Source organism: Eptesicus fuscus, chromosome 7 (genome assembly GCF_027574615.1).
Source record: "Eptesicus fuscus isolate TK198812 chromosome 7, DD_ASM_mEF_20220401, whole genome shotgun sequence".
In the NCBI taxonomy this organism is placed as follows: Eukaryota; Metazoa; Chordata; class Mammalia; order Chiroptera; family Vespertilionidae; genus Eptesicus; species Eptesicus fuscus.
The window spans coordinates 72,905,918-72,924,299 of record NC_072479.1 but is presented as its reverse complement, the minus strand read 5'-3'; the positions used below and the strand labels follow the sequence as shown (position 1 = coordinate 72,924,299).

Sequence of the window (18,382 nt, the reverse complement as noted above, 5' to 3'; positions counted from 1 at the left end):
GAGCCCGGTCAGGCTCTCGGAGGGAGCTGGCAGTGTCTGGGAGTGGGGCAGAGTGGGAAAGGCACTGAGCAGGACAGAGAACAGCTGTTGTGGCCCACATGTTTGGGAGTCAACAAGAGATGCATAACGTCACGCTGAGTAAGAGTGAGAACCCAATGCGAAGAGTAGTCCATATGGTGGTGCTTAAGGGCACAGTCCCTGGAGTCAGACTAACCAGGTTTGGGTTTGAATCCCAGATCCCTTCCTTTCTAAAAGGTGGTAGGAATTAAATTAGGAAATATACGTAAAACACTTAGGGGAGTGCCTGGCACATTAGCGAGCACCCAGTAAATGTTGGCTGTTGTGGTGGGAGTTGTGGTGGAACCACTCATATGAGAATCTTGAGATTTTTCTTAAAGAAACATGAGGTTACCTGGAACAGCCAAAAGTAGGATCATAGTCATGGTATGAGGCATGAACCCAAGGCCGAGGAGAGGTCCAGCAGGCACTGTGAGAGGTCACAAGGTGAGGGAGTCTGGATTTCTAACTTGGCAGGGAAGGTAGTAACGCTCACAAGAACAAAAGTGGGACATCTGAGCTTCAGCATTTAGCTGAGGAAATACTCAGCGTGATGGCAAGACCTAAAATGTTGCCGTAAAAGTCGTGGTTACCATATAGGCATTCATTCAATTCCTTTGCCAAAAATTGTTTTGAGCACCTACTATGTGCCAGCCATTCTTCTAGTGCTGGGGATACAGCAGTCAGCAAAACACACAAACATCCCTGTCCCCATGGAGCCTGCATTCTAGTGGAAGCCTGACCTCAACTCCTTCCTCACACTATTGCCTTTATCTCCTTGACAAACCAATGAGGTAGGTATTTTCAAACCCATTTTTTCAGACAAAGAATTTAAACTCTGCCCCAAACCAAATAGCCAATAAATGGCAAAGCCAGGTTTCCAACACTGATCTAATGTTAATGTTTATGCTTATAAAAACGGTTCTGTATTTCATTTCTGTGCGGCCGAATAATTTTGGTAGGTGCAGAGGAAAGCCGAAGGGTTTGGGGGGCTTAGGGCCTATAAGGTCAGACTGTTAGGCCCCTCCCATGGGTGCTGAGTTCCCCGAGAGTGATGGGAGAAGCTGAGGTACAGAAGGCAATGTGACCTTGGCACTGAAGTCCTGAGAGAAGTGAGAGTAGGCTGTGAAGGGTGGTTAAGGGGAAGTGTGGACTTCAAAGCTGAGTAGGTAACAGAGCATAACGTAGGGGCAGCCCTGGTGGAGAAGCAGTGGGAGAAGACCTGTCCTCCATTGCGGAAGGTCTCCGATGCTTTGTTCAGGCAAGGAGGCGAAAGAGGCAGGCATGGCAGAAGCAGCTGAGGTTGGAAGAGCATCCAGAGCATCATGTCAGAGGCTTATAGATGGATGGACAGAGGGCTTGGGTGGGAGAAGGAATTAGTTTTCAAAGAATTGGCAAGGAAGCTTGGAGACAGGCTGGAGACGCAAGTTAAAGGAAAAGCAGGAGAGCACGGTCTCCCTGGAACCCTGGGAGCGGGGGTTGAAGGGTTGCATGTGCCCCATTCCAAGTGGAATGCCAGAGAGGGCAAGTCCAACTGCAAACCTACCTGCCTAGGTGTGTACCACTCATCAATGGGCTCCTCTCTGCCTCTGGTGCTGGGAAAAGAAGGATTTGGCATCACCAGAACTTTCCAGAGAAACTTGACTTTTGCTAGTCTGCACCACTGAATCCAGAGGTATTTGTGATTACCAAACTGGGAAGAGCAAGGATATTACCAGGTTTACATTATATTTCACAGCTGTACCAACTCGTTATAACCTTGCCAGGAGCCTCCGGTGACATCAAAGCCTTGATTAGTGGAAACATGCTTTAAAACGTCTGAGATTTCCAAATTGTCTAGCTAGAAGGTATGGAATGGGGTGATATGGATGGTCTGGCCTGGAGAAGATGCCCACAAAATATAAGTTAGAGATTTCTTCAGCTGTCTTTTAAAGTAGTTGATCTGTTCTTTTTGATTAATGTTTTTCCAAATTTGTAAAGGTTTTGTTGAAGTGGGGGCAAGGCAGAGGGATTCATTCCAGTTTTACTAAATAATCCTAGAGGTCAGTGGTGTAAACATATAGGAATGAATAAATGGGGTGTAGGGAGAAGAGGGTTTCCAGTTTCTAAGGTCTGGGGTGCAATAGCCTACACTTTAATTTGTATACGAATCACCTGGGATCTTGTGAAAACGCAGAGGCTGACTCAGTGAGTCGAGGGTGGAGCCTGCGATTCTGCAGGTTTAGCCAGTTCCCAGGTGCTGCTGGTCTGCAGACCAGTCCGAAGTTAACTTCAAAAAGACGGCTCGTGTTTGAGGTAAGAAGGCTGTGAACCAATCCATTAAAACATATTGGGCATTAAATGTTACGTATGATAGGATGATTGTAAAACTTGCAGCCAGAATTGGGAGGTTTAAATCCTGACCCTACCATTTTTGAGCAATAAAATTTTAGGCAAATCGTGGATCCTCACTGAGTCTTGGTTTCCTCATCTAAACCAAATGGAGGTAATAAGATCTGTCTGGGTTGCTTGACCACAGGGTAGATGTGAGGGTTAAATGAAACAACTGAGTGAAAATGCTTTATAAACTGAAAGAGCTGTACATGTATTATTATAATTATTATATTACATAAGCTAAATAAATCTTAGTGATAGCTCCACTTTCTACTGGTTTTATTTTATTTATTTATTATTATTTTTAAATATATATTTTATTGATTTTTTTACAGAGAGGAAAGGGAGAGGGATAGAGAGCTAGAAACATCGATGAGAGAGAAACATCGATCAGCCGCCTCCTGCACAACCCCCATAGGGGATGTGCCCGCAACCAAGGTACATGCCCTTGACCAGAATCAAACCTGGGACCCTTCAGTCCGCAGGCCGATGCTCTATCCACTGAGCCAAACCGGTTTCGGCTAACATTTTATTTTTAACATCTGACACTGTGTTAAGCACAGCAAGAATTGTTTGGTTTACTCTTCACAACTTTAATAACATTAGTAATACAATGTTAGCCACATTTTACAGATGATGGAAGTTAAGACTTGGAGCATTAAGGTTATGCTTAGGTGCTAAGTGTTGTGATGGGGACTCAGCCTGACTCTCAAAAATTCAAACTCTTATTCACTAATTTCAGAATACTCATTGTAACAAACACCCAGCACCACAGTAGAAGGCGATGGTTTAGAATAGGAGTTGGTCAACTGTTTCTGCAAAGGGCGAGATATTCAATATTTTAGGCTTTGCACGCCACGTGTAGGTCTTTTGCAACGATTCAGCCCTGTCACAAACGCAGCCATTGGCAATACGTAAAGGAATGGGCGTGGCTATGTTCCAGTAAAATGTTATTTACAGGAACAGGTGGCAGGATGGATTTGGCCTGTGGGCTACAGTTTGCTGATTCCTGGTCTAGAAAATTCTGACCTGTCCAATAGGGTGGCTATTTAGATTTAAATTAAAAATTCAGTTCCTCAGTGGCATTAACCACATCTCAAATGCTCAGTAGACACACGTGGCTAGTGCCTGCTGTATTGAACAATACAGAAAACATTTCCACCATCACAGGAAGTTTCACTGCAGAGCCTGATCTAAGTCATCACTGAGGGTCGGGGAGAAATCTCTTGCAAGTAGCTGTAAGGACATGGAATTTCTGAGTCCTGACTTTGCTCGTTCACCAGCTATATGACTCTTAGCAAATCACATCACCCACCAGAGCCTCAGTTACTGCACACATAACTTCTTCACCGTGTTGTGGTGGGAACTGAACAAGAACACATGTGAAAAGCACTTTGTAATCTCAGGAGATGCACAAACACAAGTCATCATTAGGATTCTAAGTGGTACTTGAAACGTGAGAAAATGTATGGAGGCAGAATTTGTGTAGGTAGCTGGATTGAGAGAGCCATATCTTCTTTTAAATTGCCCAATAAATGCGACTAGGATGTCAGAGAGTTACCAAAAACCGGGAAATGTTATTATTGGTACATTATCCTAATTTTTGAACAGGAAAGATCTCAGTGGTCATTCATCTTTCAGAGCTTGGAAGTGCCTTCGTAATGCTTAACACCTTCAGGAAACAGATGCAGCTGTCCAGATAGGAGCTGGGATGAAACTGGGTGGGTCTCAGTGGCCTTCCTGAATGAGACCAAAGGTTTATTCTTCTTTGTCAAACTCCAAGTTAAGGAGGATGGAACCTTTTCCCACTGCTTCTCCCTCATGGGGGACCCCTTTGAATTGCAGCCACTGGGGATCCCCACATGGATCAAGGACAAAGCTCCATTTTGCCACAGAGTGAAAGACCAGCCCTTGGTCACCCACATGGTTCCAACATCCCTTGGGTTCCCGTGCTGCTTTCCTTCCTCCTCCTGTTCCGAATCCCAGCTATACATCACCTTTCCAGGGAAATTCCTGCATGATATCACTTCCCGCCCCATCACTCCACAGTCTCCTCTGTCCCTCAGGGTCCTAGGTGCCAGGCTACCCTCCAATTCTAGGCCATGTTACTGTTGTCACTCATTGGAGTACACAGAGAAGTTTGCTTCCTGTTTAGTGCTGGGTACAATCCTCCTGATTTCTGTCAATTACTGGGAGTTACGTTTCATCTTCTTTCTTATAGCTCTTCTTATGAGCGTCTTAGATCTCGTCTCATGCCACTCTAACTTCTCTCCCATTTCCTTTCACCTTTGTTTTTCTCGCTCCTTACGTACCCTAAGATTCCCTCTCTGCTCTCCAGCTACCTTGCCTGTCAGGCTGGAGTGAAGGTTCCTGTTCTCAGACCACCAGCTGCAGATGGTGTACACTGGTCGAATTTTCAGAAAAGTAATTTGGGAATATTTTTCTAAGTCTTTAAAAATGTATATATTGTATTCCCAGTATTTCCACTTCCAGGGAAGTATCCTAAGTAAATTATAGAGATGCGCTGGAAATTACTAAATAAAGATATTCATTGTATTATTTATAATAGTAAAAAAATAGAAAAAATCTAATGGCCAATAATAGTAAAAGAATTAAAAAACCCATCACGTTTAAAGATGGAAATATATATACCAGAATATTAACAGTGCTTTTGTTTGTACACCTCTGGGGTATCTCTGCTTATCCCTGGAGTACCAGTGATTTTTATTTTCTTTTGCCATTTTCTATTTTTTATAATGTGCATGTACTGGGCGTCCCCCAAAAAAGTATCACTTTAATAGCTGATAGCTCAATTTTAAAAATGAAATGTTTATTTTAATAAACACTGTCTTTATAATTATTCCAAGTGTTTGTATACATTTTTTTGGGGGGATACTCTATATATAATCAGAAAGAGGTCATACAAATAAAGGTTCCCACCTCCCAGGCCTGGCTATTTTGTATTGCTCACTAATATTTCCATTCAAGGATTCAAAATATACATTTACAGGCTCAGACAACCCTTGAGTTAATCAGAGAAGTCCTTAGGGACAGCTATAGCTTCCCAGATATAGCTGAGCAGAGAAAGCTTAAAAGCTTACTCCGGGGTCCCTTCCAATTGATGGCCAGTTTTGGAAAGAGTGGGGTTAAGGCCAAACTCCCTGCTATCAGCAGAAACAAGCCTGCTATCAGCAGAGGAAATAGAGCTGCAATTCTGCCATGAAAACCCCTCTTGTTGTCATCATTGGCCCTGCAAGGCTGAAGAAATGGCTCTCATGTAGCTACATGACAAGACATCTCTGCAGATGAAGAGAATTGGGAAGGAACAACAGTTGACTGAGAAAAACATTGGCTTTCTCTAAAATATTGATGCAGCCCTAACCGGTTTGGCTCAGTGGATAGAGCGTCGGCCTGCGGACTGAAAGATCCCAGGTTTGATTCTGGTCAAGAGCATGTACCTTGGTTGCAGGCACATCCCCAGTGGGGGGTGTGCAGGAGGCAGCTGATCGATGTTTCTCTCTCATTGATGTTTCTATCTATTCCTCTCTCTTCCTCTCTGTAAAAAATCAATAAAATATATTTTAAAAAATTTAAAAAATGTTGATGCAGGTGAAGTTTCAATGAAGAAGTAGGTCAGGACTGAGCTCTCAAGAGCAGTTTCTGGGGTCCTGTCTGGGGACTTGATTGGGTCAATAGAATGCAAATGATGAGATTTCCAAGTTCAGGGTTGGGGTTGACATTCTTCTTTGCAATTCTAATTTTGACCTTATGAATATTTATTGTGATAGGACCTGTGAGACATTAAAGGAGACCAGTATCAGTTGAAAAGTCATTAGGACTCTAGTCTCAATTTACAAAAATAATTTGTTTTGTGCTTTCATTATCTTCACTTGTTAAATATATAAACTATTTTTAAAAATATATTGTTATTGACTTCAGAGAGGAAGGAAGTGGGAGAGATAGAAATATCCATGATGAGAGAGAATCATTGATTGGCTGCCTCCTGTAGGCCCTACACTGGGGATCAAACCCGCAACCCAGGCATGTGCCCTGACTGGGAATCGAACCATGACCACCTGGTTCATAGGTCGATGCTCAACCACTGAGCCACGCTGGCTGGGCAAGATACAAACTATTTAAAATGCTTTACAGAGTAGAGGAAGCACAAATATTCATGTAAGTACACAAATGCATTTCATAACCCTTTCCACTCGCTTGCTTTTTTCTCAATTCCTTTATTATAATGCTAACCGTGTCGAGTCACACTCGACATCCAAGTGCAAAAGGTTAATACATGACAAAAATGTATACTAATAAAAACAAACAGTTGCCCTGGTTGAGTGGTTCAGTGGGTTGGAGCGTTGTCCTGTACACCAAAAGGCTGCAGGGTCAATTCTGGTCAAGGCACATACCCCTGAGTTGGGGTTCGATCCATTTTTAAAATGAGGCAGCTTTGAGTATACTAATATAAAATGGACTCCAAGATAGGCTATTAATAAGAAATAGTGTGTATCATATCACCTCACTTACATTTTAAAAGGCATGTGTATTGTCATATCAACATAGCTGCTTATTTATGCACAGATTCTCTGTGGAAGAATAAAGAAGAAACTAATAGATGTTGTGAGGAGGACATCTGGGGGCTAGAGATCAAGATGATATCGTAGACCTACTCCTTTCTGTATGGTCTTTTGAACCATAAGACACTTTTAGACTCTCGTTTTTAAAGTGGACATTTATTTATTACTAGAGGCCTGCTGGCACTGGTTTTCCTCTGGCACCCGGGACCCGGGCCGCAGTGGAGCCAAGCCTCCAGCCTTCAGCCTTCAGGCTTGGCTCCGGCCGCAGTGGAGACTTCTGTTTTCAGTCTTCAGTCTTCACTCTGGCAGAGCCTTCAGTATTCGCTCTGTGCCTGCATATGCAAATTAACATGTTATTTTTTGTTGGTTAATTTGCATACTCACTCCTGATTGGCTTGTGGGCGTCGTGGAGGTATGGTCAATTTGCATCTTTCTCTTTTATTAGTGTAGATTTGTTTATTTTACACACATGTTTGCATGTGAGCACAGACAGAGCTACACAGCTACGATGGCTTGGGAATTTGGACCCTCACTGTTAAATCATGTATTGAGTCAGTCAACAAATAGTTACCCATCCTCCCTCTTCCCATCGTGTGCAATCCACCGAGCTAGACATCATTCAGGCAGAATGAAATCAGTCCAAGGACAGCAGGTGTTCCTTGGGGCCTGGAAAGAGCCCAGTGTTGTCCCTCTAAAAATATTTAGGGCAAGCCTAAACTGTGGACTGCAGGCATAATCACAGCATCTGTGTTGATTGTGTGCCTTGCAGTTTGCTAAGGAAATTTACCAAAATGGATCACATCCTGGACAGATCAGATGATGAGGACAACACTTGCCCTGAAAATCCTCCAGCTGACTCCCTTCAAGAGGCAGCCACTAAAAAATGGGTAAGGGACAGACTTCAATGTCACGGTAGGGAAGAGAGGGACTTCTTATCTCCAAGTGGAAAGGAAATTTCTGAGGGTTTCCTCCTGGTACATACGTGCAAGACAAAGCTTGCAACCAGGAGGGAGGCTTTGTCTCCTCTGAGGGCTGATGTTAGCACTCCAGAGACTTGCTAGCCGTCTGCAGAAAACTGTGCAGCACATGTTACTCTTGTCCCTGGGATTTGTGACATTTTTCACCTTCGTGCAAATTACCACATGTAAAATTGCTCCTTGCTCACAGATTGTTTTCCAACAGAAGGCATCAGAAATATCTAGTTACTCTTAATTCAGTCTAAACCCTACTCAGTCTTTGAAATTCAGTCACCCAGCTGACAAGGAATTGGGGGGGGGGGGAATTAAGACAAAACCTGAGCTTGTCCTGGAAAGAGGTTATGCTTTCACTACCATTTAGATCAAAGCAAAGGCCGAGACCCCCTTTATTATTGTTGAACAATTTTTTCATAGATTCCCCAGGCATATTGGCTATAGAGGAAGGTAGTTTCAACCGGTAGGAGCGTTAGGGAAGGATGGAGTGGGGATTGCTGACTCCCCAGTTTATGCAGCCCCCAAAGGAAGCTCATCTGTGTAGTTCTCTTTGGAATCATTTTGCATTTGCGGATGGCTACCTCTGTAAATCCATAGAAGGAAAGATCCCCACAGAATATCCCAAGCTGGACTTTACCTTTAAGGACTCTGCTGTAGTTAAACAAACAAACAAACAAACAAACAAACAAACAAACAAAACAGCCCAAAGTAATGGAAGGCATGAAGGCATGGAGTTAGAGGTGTGGAGAGCAGACAGTAATGAGGCAACAAAAAGTGGCAGGAGAGATAGACAGAGCCCTTTTATGGAAAAAAAAGAATAATAGGAACTGAATTAGAGGGAGAATCTTAGGATGGACTTTTTAGAAAGGCTGTGGATGGAAAAAGAAAATAGGGAAATTGAGGTGTGTGTGGGGGAGGGGGACTATGAATTTGGAAAACATGAATTGATTACTTTACCAATAGTTTCATCTGATTCTTTGCGGGCGTCTTGTGCCTGGATTCCAGGAAAAGGCTGCTTCCATTAGACCCGCTTTGCCACCACATCTCTCCTGCCTTCACATGCCCTCCTGAATGCTGTTAGTCAGTAAACTGTGACACCATCACTTGTTGACCCAGGACAGAATAAGTCTAATTAGAGAATAACATTATTCCCTGTGTACGAGTTTATCGAATAGTCCACACTCTCAGATTATTCCTTACGAATTTCAAGTCAGGGAACAAGGTTTAACAAAACATTTTTGAATTGTTATGACTGTATTCTTCCTATTAATTTACTTACATGGAAAAATCTACAACTGCATACATAAATCACATGCAGTTACATAATTAACACTTTGTACTAATAAATTAGCCTCTCTGCTGATAATAGGACAAATCTATGACTACTTGAGAAAGAAACATTTTTCTCTTATTCTCTGAAAGCAAACCGGAAGCTCTATACTTGGCATAAACTGACATTCTTTTTGTTTTTATAAGGGAAGATCATAAGATTTAAAGGACAGGTTCAGAAAATGAACAGAGTTAATAGAAGTAAAAAAAAAACAAACACAAAACACCACACACACACAATGGGTTTAATTAATAAAATCGACTTTAGGCAAACTGCCAAAGCTGCCCTATCTAACCATCAAAGTACACCCCCCTCCCCCCACCCCAATATTTAGAAATGAATACTATTTTGCTCTGGTTTCACATTCCTGATCCCTTTCACTGTTCTACACAGTGTTGATTTTGGATGCCAGGTGAGTGAACAGATTTTCCTATTTCCTGCTTTTGTCTGCATCTCTCACAAGCAAAATGTATTTGCCTACTTCTGGAGTCTGTTTATTCTAAAACTGCTTATTGAGCATCCATTATGTGCTGGGCGCTGTGAAGTGTGGAGAGACATAGATACAACCTCCTTTCCCCTCAGTGAGCACTCATACTAGGAAGGGCTCAAACAAAGAAAGAACAGCCATTTGTGACAGATCCATGCTAGGAGTCTCGGATGTGCTACAAAGTCATGACAGGGGCCATACAGGGAGATGGCCGGGAATATGACAACCAAGTTTTGAAGGATAAAACTTGACAACCAAGTTTTGAAGGGGAAAACATTTCAGAAAGATGGGACTGCTCATGCAAAGACAGGAGGCCAGAAAGAAATTGTGTTCTGAGAGAGAAAGGGTGAAAGGAAAGGTCTGATGGGCAAGCAGGCAGGCAGGACACAAAGATGTGGAGATAATGCAGGATGCAGACTGGAAGACAGGACACCGCTAGGAGTCAAGAACTGATGAGGACTGAAGTAAGGCACTGACTGATGGTTCAGCATCCACAGCAGTAAAACAAGGCTTAGAATTAAGATCCTCCAATTCCCAATCTTTCTCTATATCTCAGTGTGTCCACTGCTTTTGACTATCTAATCAAATGAATTAGTGGGCCTGGCCGGGTGGCTCATTTGGTTGGAGCATCCTCCCACATACCGAAAGGTGGCAGGTTTGATTCCCGGTCAGGGCAAATACGTAGGTTGTGGGTTCAATCCCAGGAGGCAACCCAATTGATGTTTCTCTCCCTCTCTCTTTCTCTCTCTAAATCAATAAAAATTTATCCTCAGGTGAGGATTTAAAAAAAAAGAAGATTTGATAGGAAGAAATTGAAATTGTAGATGCCTTTTTTCCATGAAGAGGTAGTTAAATATAGTTGAGTCATATAATACTTGGGAAATCTAGCCATGGTTTCTTCATCTATAAATGTGATAATGATCGTCGTATCACTGATGTGGTGCCAGTGGGTTGTGAAAGTGACAGTGATATGGACTAGATATTTCTTAATCTGAACTCAAGGCCTGGATATGATGAAAAGAGCCATGGTCTTGGAATCAGAAAAACGAATTCAAGTTCTGGTCCATACACTTACTAGTCATATGTATTGTTTTCCCATGTTTGCTGTAACAAATGACCACAATAAGCCATGTATTAAAAAAGTATTCTCTCCGAGTTCCGGAGGCCAGAATTCTGAAAACAAGAGATCACAGAGCCACGCCCCCTCGGAAGGCTCCAGAGGAGAACTCTTCCCTGGCCTTCCCAGAGGTGGGTGGCTCCAGGCCCTCCTTGGCTTGTGGATGCCTGTTTGCACGTGGTCGTCTCCGCTGTGTTTGTGTTTTCTCTTCCGTCTCTCATTAGGACACTCATCATTGAATTTAGAGCCCTCCCAGGTAATTAAAAAGGATCTCATCCCCAGATCCTTAACTTACATTTGCAAAGACTCTTTTACCAAATAAGGTCACATGACAGGGTCTTAATATCAGGACATAGGCATAACTTTTTGAGGTGACTGCTTAACCCACTACACCGTATGACCTTGGGCAAGTCACATTTCAATACCTTCCTTTATCCACCTAAAGTCTGTCATGAGAATTAAATAACACACACGAAAGAAATTTGTAAGGAGTTATGTGAATGTTAGTTATTCTACTGACTTGGCCAGTAATTTATACAAAGATTTCAATAAGAGATTGATCTCCCCTCCAACCTTTTCTCCTTTCAGTCTAAAAATAGTTTTGCTGAAGCACAAGAATTTCAGACCAATCGTTTTCAAAGGGAAGGAGAAACATTTTACAATGTAGTCACTAAAGATAAGAAGTGTTCAGAGAGAAATCATTGTCAGTTGTGTGCGTGCACAGACTTGAAAGACCAGAAAATGCCTTAGATGTTTTTCTAGAACAAGGCAAAGAATAAAGAAACAAAGAAATAAATTTTGTAGGTCACACTGATAGAGTAGGTTTTCCCCTCTAAACTCTTTATTATGAACAAAAACAAACAAAAAAAATCAACTTAGCCCTGGCGAGGCAGCTCAGTTGTTTAGAGTGTGGTCCCCATACACCAGATTGTGGGTTCGATATCTGGTCAGGGCACATACAAGAGGCAACCGATGAGTACATAAGTAAGTGGGAATACAAATCGATGGTTTTCTCTTTCTCCCTCTTTTCCTCCCTGTCTCTCTCTCTCTCTATAATTAACCAACCAATCAATATTTTTTAAAAACTTAAAAAAATATATATTGATTACTCAGATTCTCATGCTTATATTTTAAAATTGTTGCCATTTGTCACATTTGCTTTATCTTTATATATGTAAATAGATGAAATATTCTGAGCCATTTAAAACTAGGTCAAAGCATGACACTTCATCTCTGTTTATTTCAGATAGATAGCATCTCTAAAAACACTTTCTTCTATACAAGCAAAATGTCATTATCACATTAGAAAAATTAGCAATAATTCTATACAGTAATCTAATAGTCTCAATTCTCTAAATATTCTCATTCTCTAACATCCAAATGTTTTTTGTGGCTGTATTTTTTTTTAAAAAACCAGTATCCAAACAAGATCTATGCAATGCATTTGGTTATATCTTTTTAGACTCTCTTAATATAGAACAGTCCCAGCCCTTTTTCTTTTCCTTGGCGCTGACTTTTTTTTGAAGAGACCAGTCATCTTATTTGAGTGGAGGGCTAGAATCTGAGGAAAAATGGAATTCTATTACTCAGCAGCACTGAAAAGAGCTGTGTCTGTGAACACCGAGGTTCTCCATGTCCCTGCCCCAGCCTTCTTCTGCCAACAGAGCAGGAGAGCATGTCTGCTTATCTTACAGATGCATTAGAAGGCTCTGGCCTCAGGGAGAGCTATGTGCTTGCCCCCAGAGAGGGGGCATGGGTAGGCTAGAGGGACCCGTTGTGATAGCCCTTCTGTTCTGCTTTGCTTCTTTCATGATCACTATCAGGATATGTTGGAGTTGGAAGCTGAGCATGACCAGGACCTGCAGAGTAAACAGGATGAGCAAGAAACACATGATGCTCAACGTGAGGACCCTCAACTGTCCACATCTTTGCAGTTTTCAGAGAACATCCCTAAACTGTAAGCTTTGACATAAGCAAAAGGAAACCTGTAATCATGTTTTGTGGAGGGAAAAAATAAATTTAGCAGAGAACTTAGGGAAAGCTTTGGAGATTTAAAATCCATACATGAGTTAAACCATGAAGTACTCATGTACACAAGTAACTACCTACACATTCAGCAAGAATGCAGAATAAAGATATATCTAAGGATATAGGTAGAGCCATATCACTCTCAGAAAGTTTTCTAGATATGAAAAGTATTATAATTATCATTAAAATATATTGTTAGGCCCCTGTAGACCCATTCCCTATTGTATACCTCTCCATCCCCCTGAGCTACCACCACTATCCTGAAATCAATACTTAACATTCACTCTATACAGGGAAATTAAAAATATATCTATTGTTTTTACTAAGTATAAAATAGGCTTTATTTTCTCTATTCTTGAAAAGATCTGTTATATGGGTATCGAATACATTCCCAAACTTCTTTCTTGAGGCCTACCTGCCTCTGGGCCCTATTTTGGTGACAGAAAATGAATAAGCAAACCAACTTACTCTTTAAAAGAAGAGGGTTTGGACCATGGGAGATGTTTCCCATTGTTTCTACCTTAAAACTGATCATAATCATATTTTTGCAGGAGTCAGGAGAACATGTTTTTCCAGCTTAACCACTGGAATACACAGATGGGTCTACAAGTGAAAGAACTCGGAGATGATCACATGGGCTGGATGAAGAAAATTAACAGTATTATACAAAAAGTAACCCTATCAGAAAGCACAGTGAAGAGGTAATTGTAAAGTGCTGAGGTTGGTCGGAACATGGTTAAAATTTTCATAGCTCAGAAATTTTAGAAACTCGGGGCTTAAGGTGGTAAAGTTCTTAGGAAAGTCTCTAGGATAAGAAATGTAAAGTCTTATGTTAGAAGTTAATGTCACACCTGTCAGAATGGCTATCATCAATGGCTATCATCAGTAAATCAACAATCAACAAGAGTTGGGGAGGATGTGGAGAAAAGGGAACCCTCATGTACAATTGGTGGGAATGCAGACTGGTGCAGCTACTGGGGAAAGCAGTGTGGAGTTACCTTAAAAAATTATTGAATTGCCTTATGACCCAGTGATTCCACTTCTGGGAATATATCTAAAGAAACCCAAAACACTAATTCAAAAGAATATGTACACCTCTATGTTAATTGCAGCATTATTTACAATAGCCAAGATTTGGAAGCAGCCCAAGTGCCCATCAATAGACAAGTGATAAAAAAGCTGTGGCATATTTACACAATGGGATACTCCTTAGCTGTAAAAGAGAAATCTTACTTTTTGCAACAGCACGCATGAACCTGGAGAGTATTATGCTAAGTGAAATAAACCAGTCCAAGGAAGACAAGTACCATATTTCACTTATATGTGGAATCTAATGAACAAAACAAACTGAGGAACAAAATAGAAACAGACTCACAGATACAGAGAACAGACTGACAGCTGTCAGAGGGGAGGTGGACTGAGTGAAAAAGGTGAAGGGATTATGGAAAGGAAAAGAAAAAGGAAAAGAAAATAAAACTCCCTGGCCAGAAAGTTCAGTTGGTTGGATCTGACCGCTGGTGAAGGCAACTGATTAACGTTTCTCTCTCACATCAATCTCTCTCTTACTTTCTCCCTGTCTCTCCCTTCCTCTCTCTCTCTAAATTCATATTGGGTAAGGATTATATCCTCTTTAATAAAACAATAATATGCAAATTGACCATACCTTCGCTACACAAGCCACACCCATCAGCCACGCCCATCATCCAAGCCACGCCCACCAGCCAATCAGGGCAGGCATGCAAATTAACCCCAACCAAGATGGCGAGGCCCTAAGGGGCCAGGCGGTTGGGAAACACAAACCCTTGGGAGGCCGGCACCCTTAAGCCCCGCCATGGCTGTGCTGGGCTGCAGGGGGCCAGATCTGAGACATAAACCCGCAGGGGGCCCCCCAGATCAGAGAGACAAACCTGCAGGGGACCGACACCCAGCAGCCCCCTGATCCGAGACACAAACCCGCAGGGGGTGGGCACCCAGTAGCCCCCTGATCGGAGACACAAACCCGCAGGGGGCGGGACCCAGCAGCTCCAAGCCCTGCCATGGCTATGCTGGGGTTGCAGGGGGCCAGCACCCTGCAGCCCCAAGCCCTGCCACCGTGGACCTGGGGCTGGGGTGTCAGGGGGGAGGAGTGGATTATAGAGACAAACCCACAGGCCTGGCACCCAGCAGCCCCAAGGCCCGAGGCGGAGGCGCCTGGGCTGCTGGGGGAGGGGTGGGCAGCGAAGACACAAACCTGCAAGAAACCTGTGGAAAGGGAGATAAACTATCATAACTTTATCTCCCTTCCACAAGATGAGAAAACTGCCCCGGGTTTGTTTAGTGCTTTCTGCAAGCACAGGGTATGTTATGACCACTCCCAGGAAGGTCTGGTCAGAATACTGTCTCCAGGGAATAATGCTACTGTGGCAAATCATCTAAAAGAGGAAACAAGCTTTTGTTGGGTTTATTCTGAAGGTCAGAGAACATGCCACCCCAACATATGCTGTGTTGTTATATTGATGATCTTGAGCTGTAGATGCTTGAAAAACAGCAAATGCATGCAAAGGCTTTCACTGAAATCTCCTGATCTGCCTAAAATCAGACCCCCCAAAAGGAGCTTAAATATCATAGATCCCCTTGACAGGAGAATGTCATCAGGCAGAGAAGACTGACTCCTGTCACAGGACAGGAGAGTAGAAGTTGACATCACACCCAAACTTTGTTACAAACTATTTCCCCCCCCCCCACCCCCATTCTTCTTTCCTAAAAATCATTTACTCTCCTCTAAGAGGCCTACATCTCCCATCCCCTTTCCCTAGGAAGAAGGTATTTAAATCTGCATTCTAAGCCACCTTGGGGAGTTACTCATTTTTCCCTGGGATCTCCCACATGTACACAAGGTACACATGTTAGTGGACTTTTGTTTTTCTCTTGGTGATCTGTCTTTCATTACAAGGGCCTCCACTAAGAACTCAGAAAGGTAGAGGAAAACTATTTTTCTTCCTCCATAATTCTATCTCGGGAAATCAAGTCCCCAGCTGAACAATGAGGTTGGCTCAAGTACCAAGCAGTCTTGGCTGATGGGAGGGAAGCTTCTAGGGAGAAATCAAGTGGGATGGAGGGCACACGCATGGTTGCTGGTGGGAGTTTAAAGTAGTTCAAAATTTTTGGAGGATGATTTGACAAATTCAATAGAAATGTTCAAGGTACATCCAAGAGTCTTCTTCTAGGAATCACATCTGCTGAGATAAAGCACAAGCGCATAAGCCCTGGTCAGAACCCAGGATGCTACTGCAGGCTCCCCTTCCACGATAGGAAAACCTGGGAACAACCTGCATTTTTAGGAGAAGGTGGTATCTATACTAATAAAAGGGTAATATGCTAATTAGACTGAACATCTTCCAGGCAACCTTCCGGATGTCCTTCCGTACATCCTTCCCGACAAAGCCATGTTGGCGGGGCCAAGGCAGAGGAGGTTAGAAGCGATCAGGCAGGCAGGGAAGAGCAGTTAGGGGGACCAGGCCAGCAGGGGAGAGCAATTAGGGCAAACAGACTGTCAGGGGAGAGCAGTTAGGGGGATCAGGCTGGCAGGCAGGTGAGTGGTTAGGAGCCAGAGGTCCTGAGGGGTCCCAGATTGGAGAGAGTGCAGGCCGAGCTGAGGGGACCCCCTTCCTGTGCACATACACACACACACACACACACACACACATATGTGTGTGTATACATATGTGTGTGTGTATGTGTGTGTGTGTGTGTGTGTATGTGTGTGTGTGTATTTAATCCTCCTTGGGTAAGGATTAAAAAATTGTAAAACAATTCCCCAAACCTCATAGACACAGACAATAGTATGGTGATGGTGGGGGAGGTAGAAGAGGGCAAAAAGAGGATAAATGGTGATGGAAGGAGACTTGTCTTGGGGTGGTGAATGCACAATAAAATATACAGATGATGTGTTATAGAATTGTACACCTGATACCTATATAATTTTATTAACCAACTAGAGGCCCAGTGCACGAATTCATGCACAGATGGGGTCTCTCAGCCTGGCTGGTGATCAGGGCTGATCAGGGCCCTCTCACACAGTCCCAATGGGGGCAATGGGAGCTGGCCGGGGAGGGACCGCAGGAGGGCCCCAGGGAGTGTCTGGCCCTCTCACCCAGTCCTGATTGGCTGGACCCCAGCAGCAAGCTAACCTACCGGTCAGAGCGTCTGTCCCTTTGTGACCAGTGCACATCATAGCAACTGGTTGAGTGGTCGACTGAACAGTCAAATGATCGGTCGGACACTTAGCATATTACACTTTTATTATATAGGATGTCACCCCAATAAATTCAATAAAAAAGAAAATGATGAACATATAAAAAATTAAAATGTATTGCTTTTTCTAAAAAACCATAAGTTAATATCACAAAATCTCAAAGCCTATACCAAAGTTATCTGCATCTTCTCTTAAGGGAATGACTTCCCTTATAGGTTCTTTCAATTGTAGACCCATCAGTGTATTCTGGAAGTCATGCTAACAGGTATCAACGGGAGGTTTACAAGTCCCCAATGATCCTTGAGTTTTATCCAGTACTATCTAAAAGAATCTTACCAGTTCAACATGAAAAAATATTAAATTATATTTGTTTAATGCATATATGAATTTAAGTGCAAAATTTTAAGATGAAACAGAAAAAATAAAATTGTTATCTATCTAATCACTGGTATAGAGAGAATGGACTTTGGAGTTAGAAGGACCCTCGTTTGAATCCTGACATTGGCATTTCTTGAATAAGTTAATCAGCCTTTTCTAATGCTAGACTTTTATTGTCTATAAAAAAGGGACTGATGTCAGCCATTTCATTGGTTTCTTGTGGGAATTAAATAAGCTACTGTAGGTAAAGAATTTAACACAGTGTCTGATATACAGTAAACAATAAATGCAAGTTATTCTTAGAAATAAATTCCTCTGGCCTTCGGAACCAGCCCACCATATTCTAAAATCTTTCCTACGGCAGGGCTACTCTTAGACATTTTCTCACCTTTCAGTTAAATATCTTCCCAAGGAGCTAAGCATCACCATGCCTTTCAGTTAAACATCTCTTCCCAGCAGCCTTCTCCTGACCATCCTATCCAAAATAGCTCTTTTTCTTCCAAAACACTAATATTTGCTTTTTAAAAGAGTTTGTGGTTTTTATTCAAATCCAATACATTAATTTTAATTACTTTAAAAATTAAAGCATAATTTACATAAAGTAAAATTATGTCTTTAAAAAAATATTTTAAAATTTAATTTTATAGAGAAAGAGAGAGAAACACCTCTCGGCTGCCTCCTGCATGCCCCCTACCAGCAATCAAGCCTGAAACCTGGTCATGTGACCTGACCTGGGGATGGAACTGGTAACCTTTTGGTGCATGGGACAATGCCCAACCAACCGAGCCACACTGGCCAGAACAAAATTATGTTTTTTATTGTATGGT

The 18,382-nt window shown here is 42.4% G+C and overlaps 1 protein-coding gene across 5 annotated transcripts in view; it reads left to right on the top strand.

The window, feature by feature from the left end:
* The first annotated feature begins 1,591 nt into the window (after positions 1–1,591).
* Positions 1,592–18,382, top strand: part of SMCO2 (single-pass membrane protein with coiled-coil domains 2) — a 32,684-nt gene continuing 15,893 nt past the window's right edge. Inside the window, exons 1-4 of one of the 5 annotated variants that reach the window (XM_028144084.2) lie at positions 1,592–1,732; positions 7,780–7,897; positions 12,739–12,872; positions 13,495–13,644. In XM_028144084.2, coding sequence (XP_027999885.2) covers positions 7,802–7,897; positions 12,739–12,872; positions 13,495–13,644 — 380 coding nt within the window. In that variant the 5' untranslated portion in view covers positions 1,592–1,732; positions 7,780–7,801. Of the gene's footprint in view, positions 1,905–7,779; positions 7,898–11,036; positions 11,172–12,738; positions 12,873–13,494; positions 13,645–18,382 lie in introns of those variants that run through there. The other 4 variants (XM_028144083.2, XM_028144088.2, XM_028144087.2 and 1 more) reach the window with 4 other exon arrangements.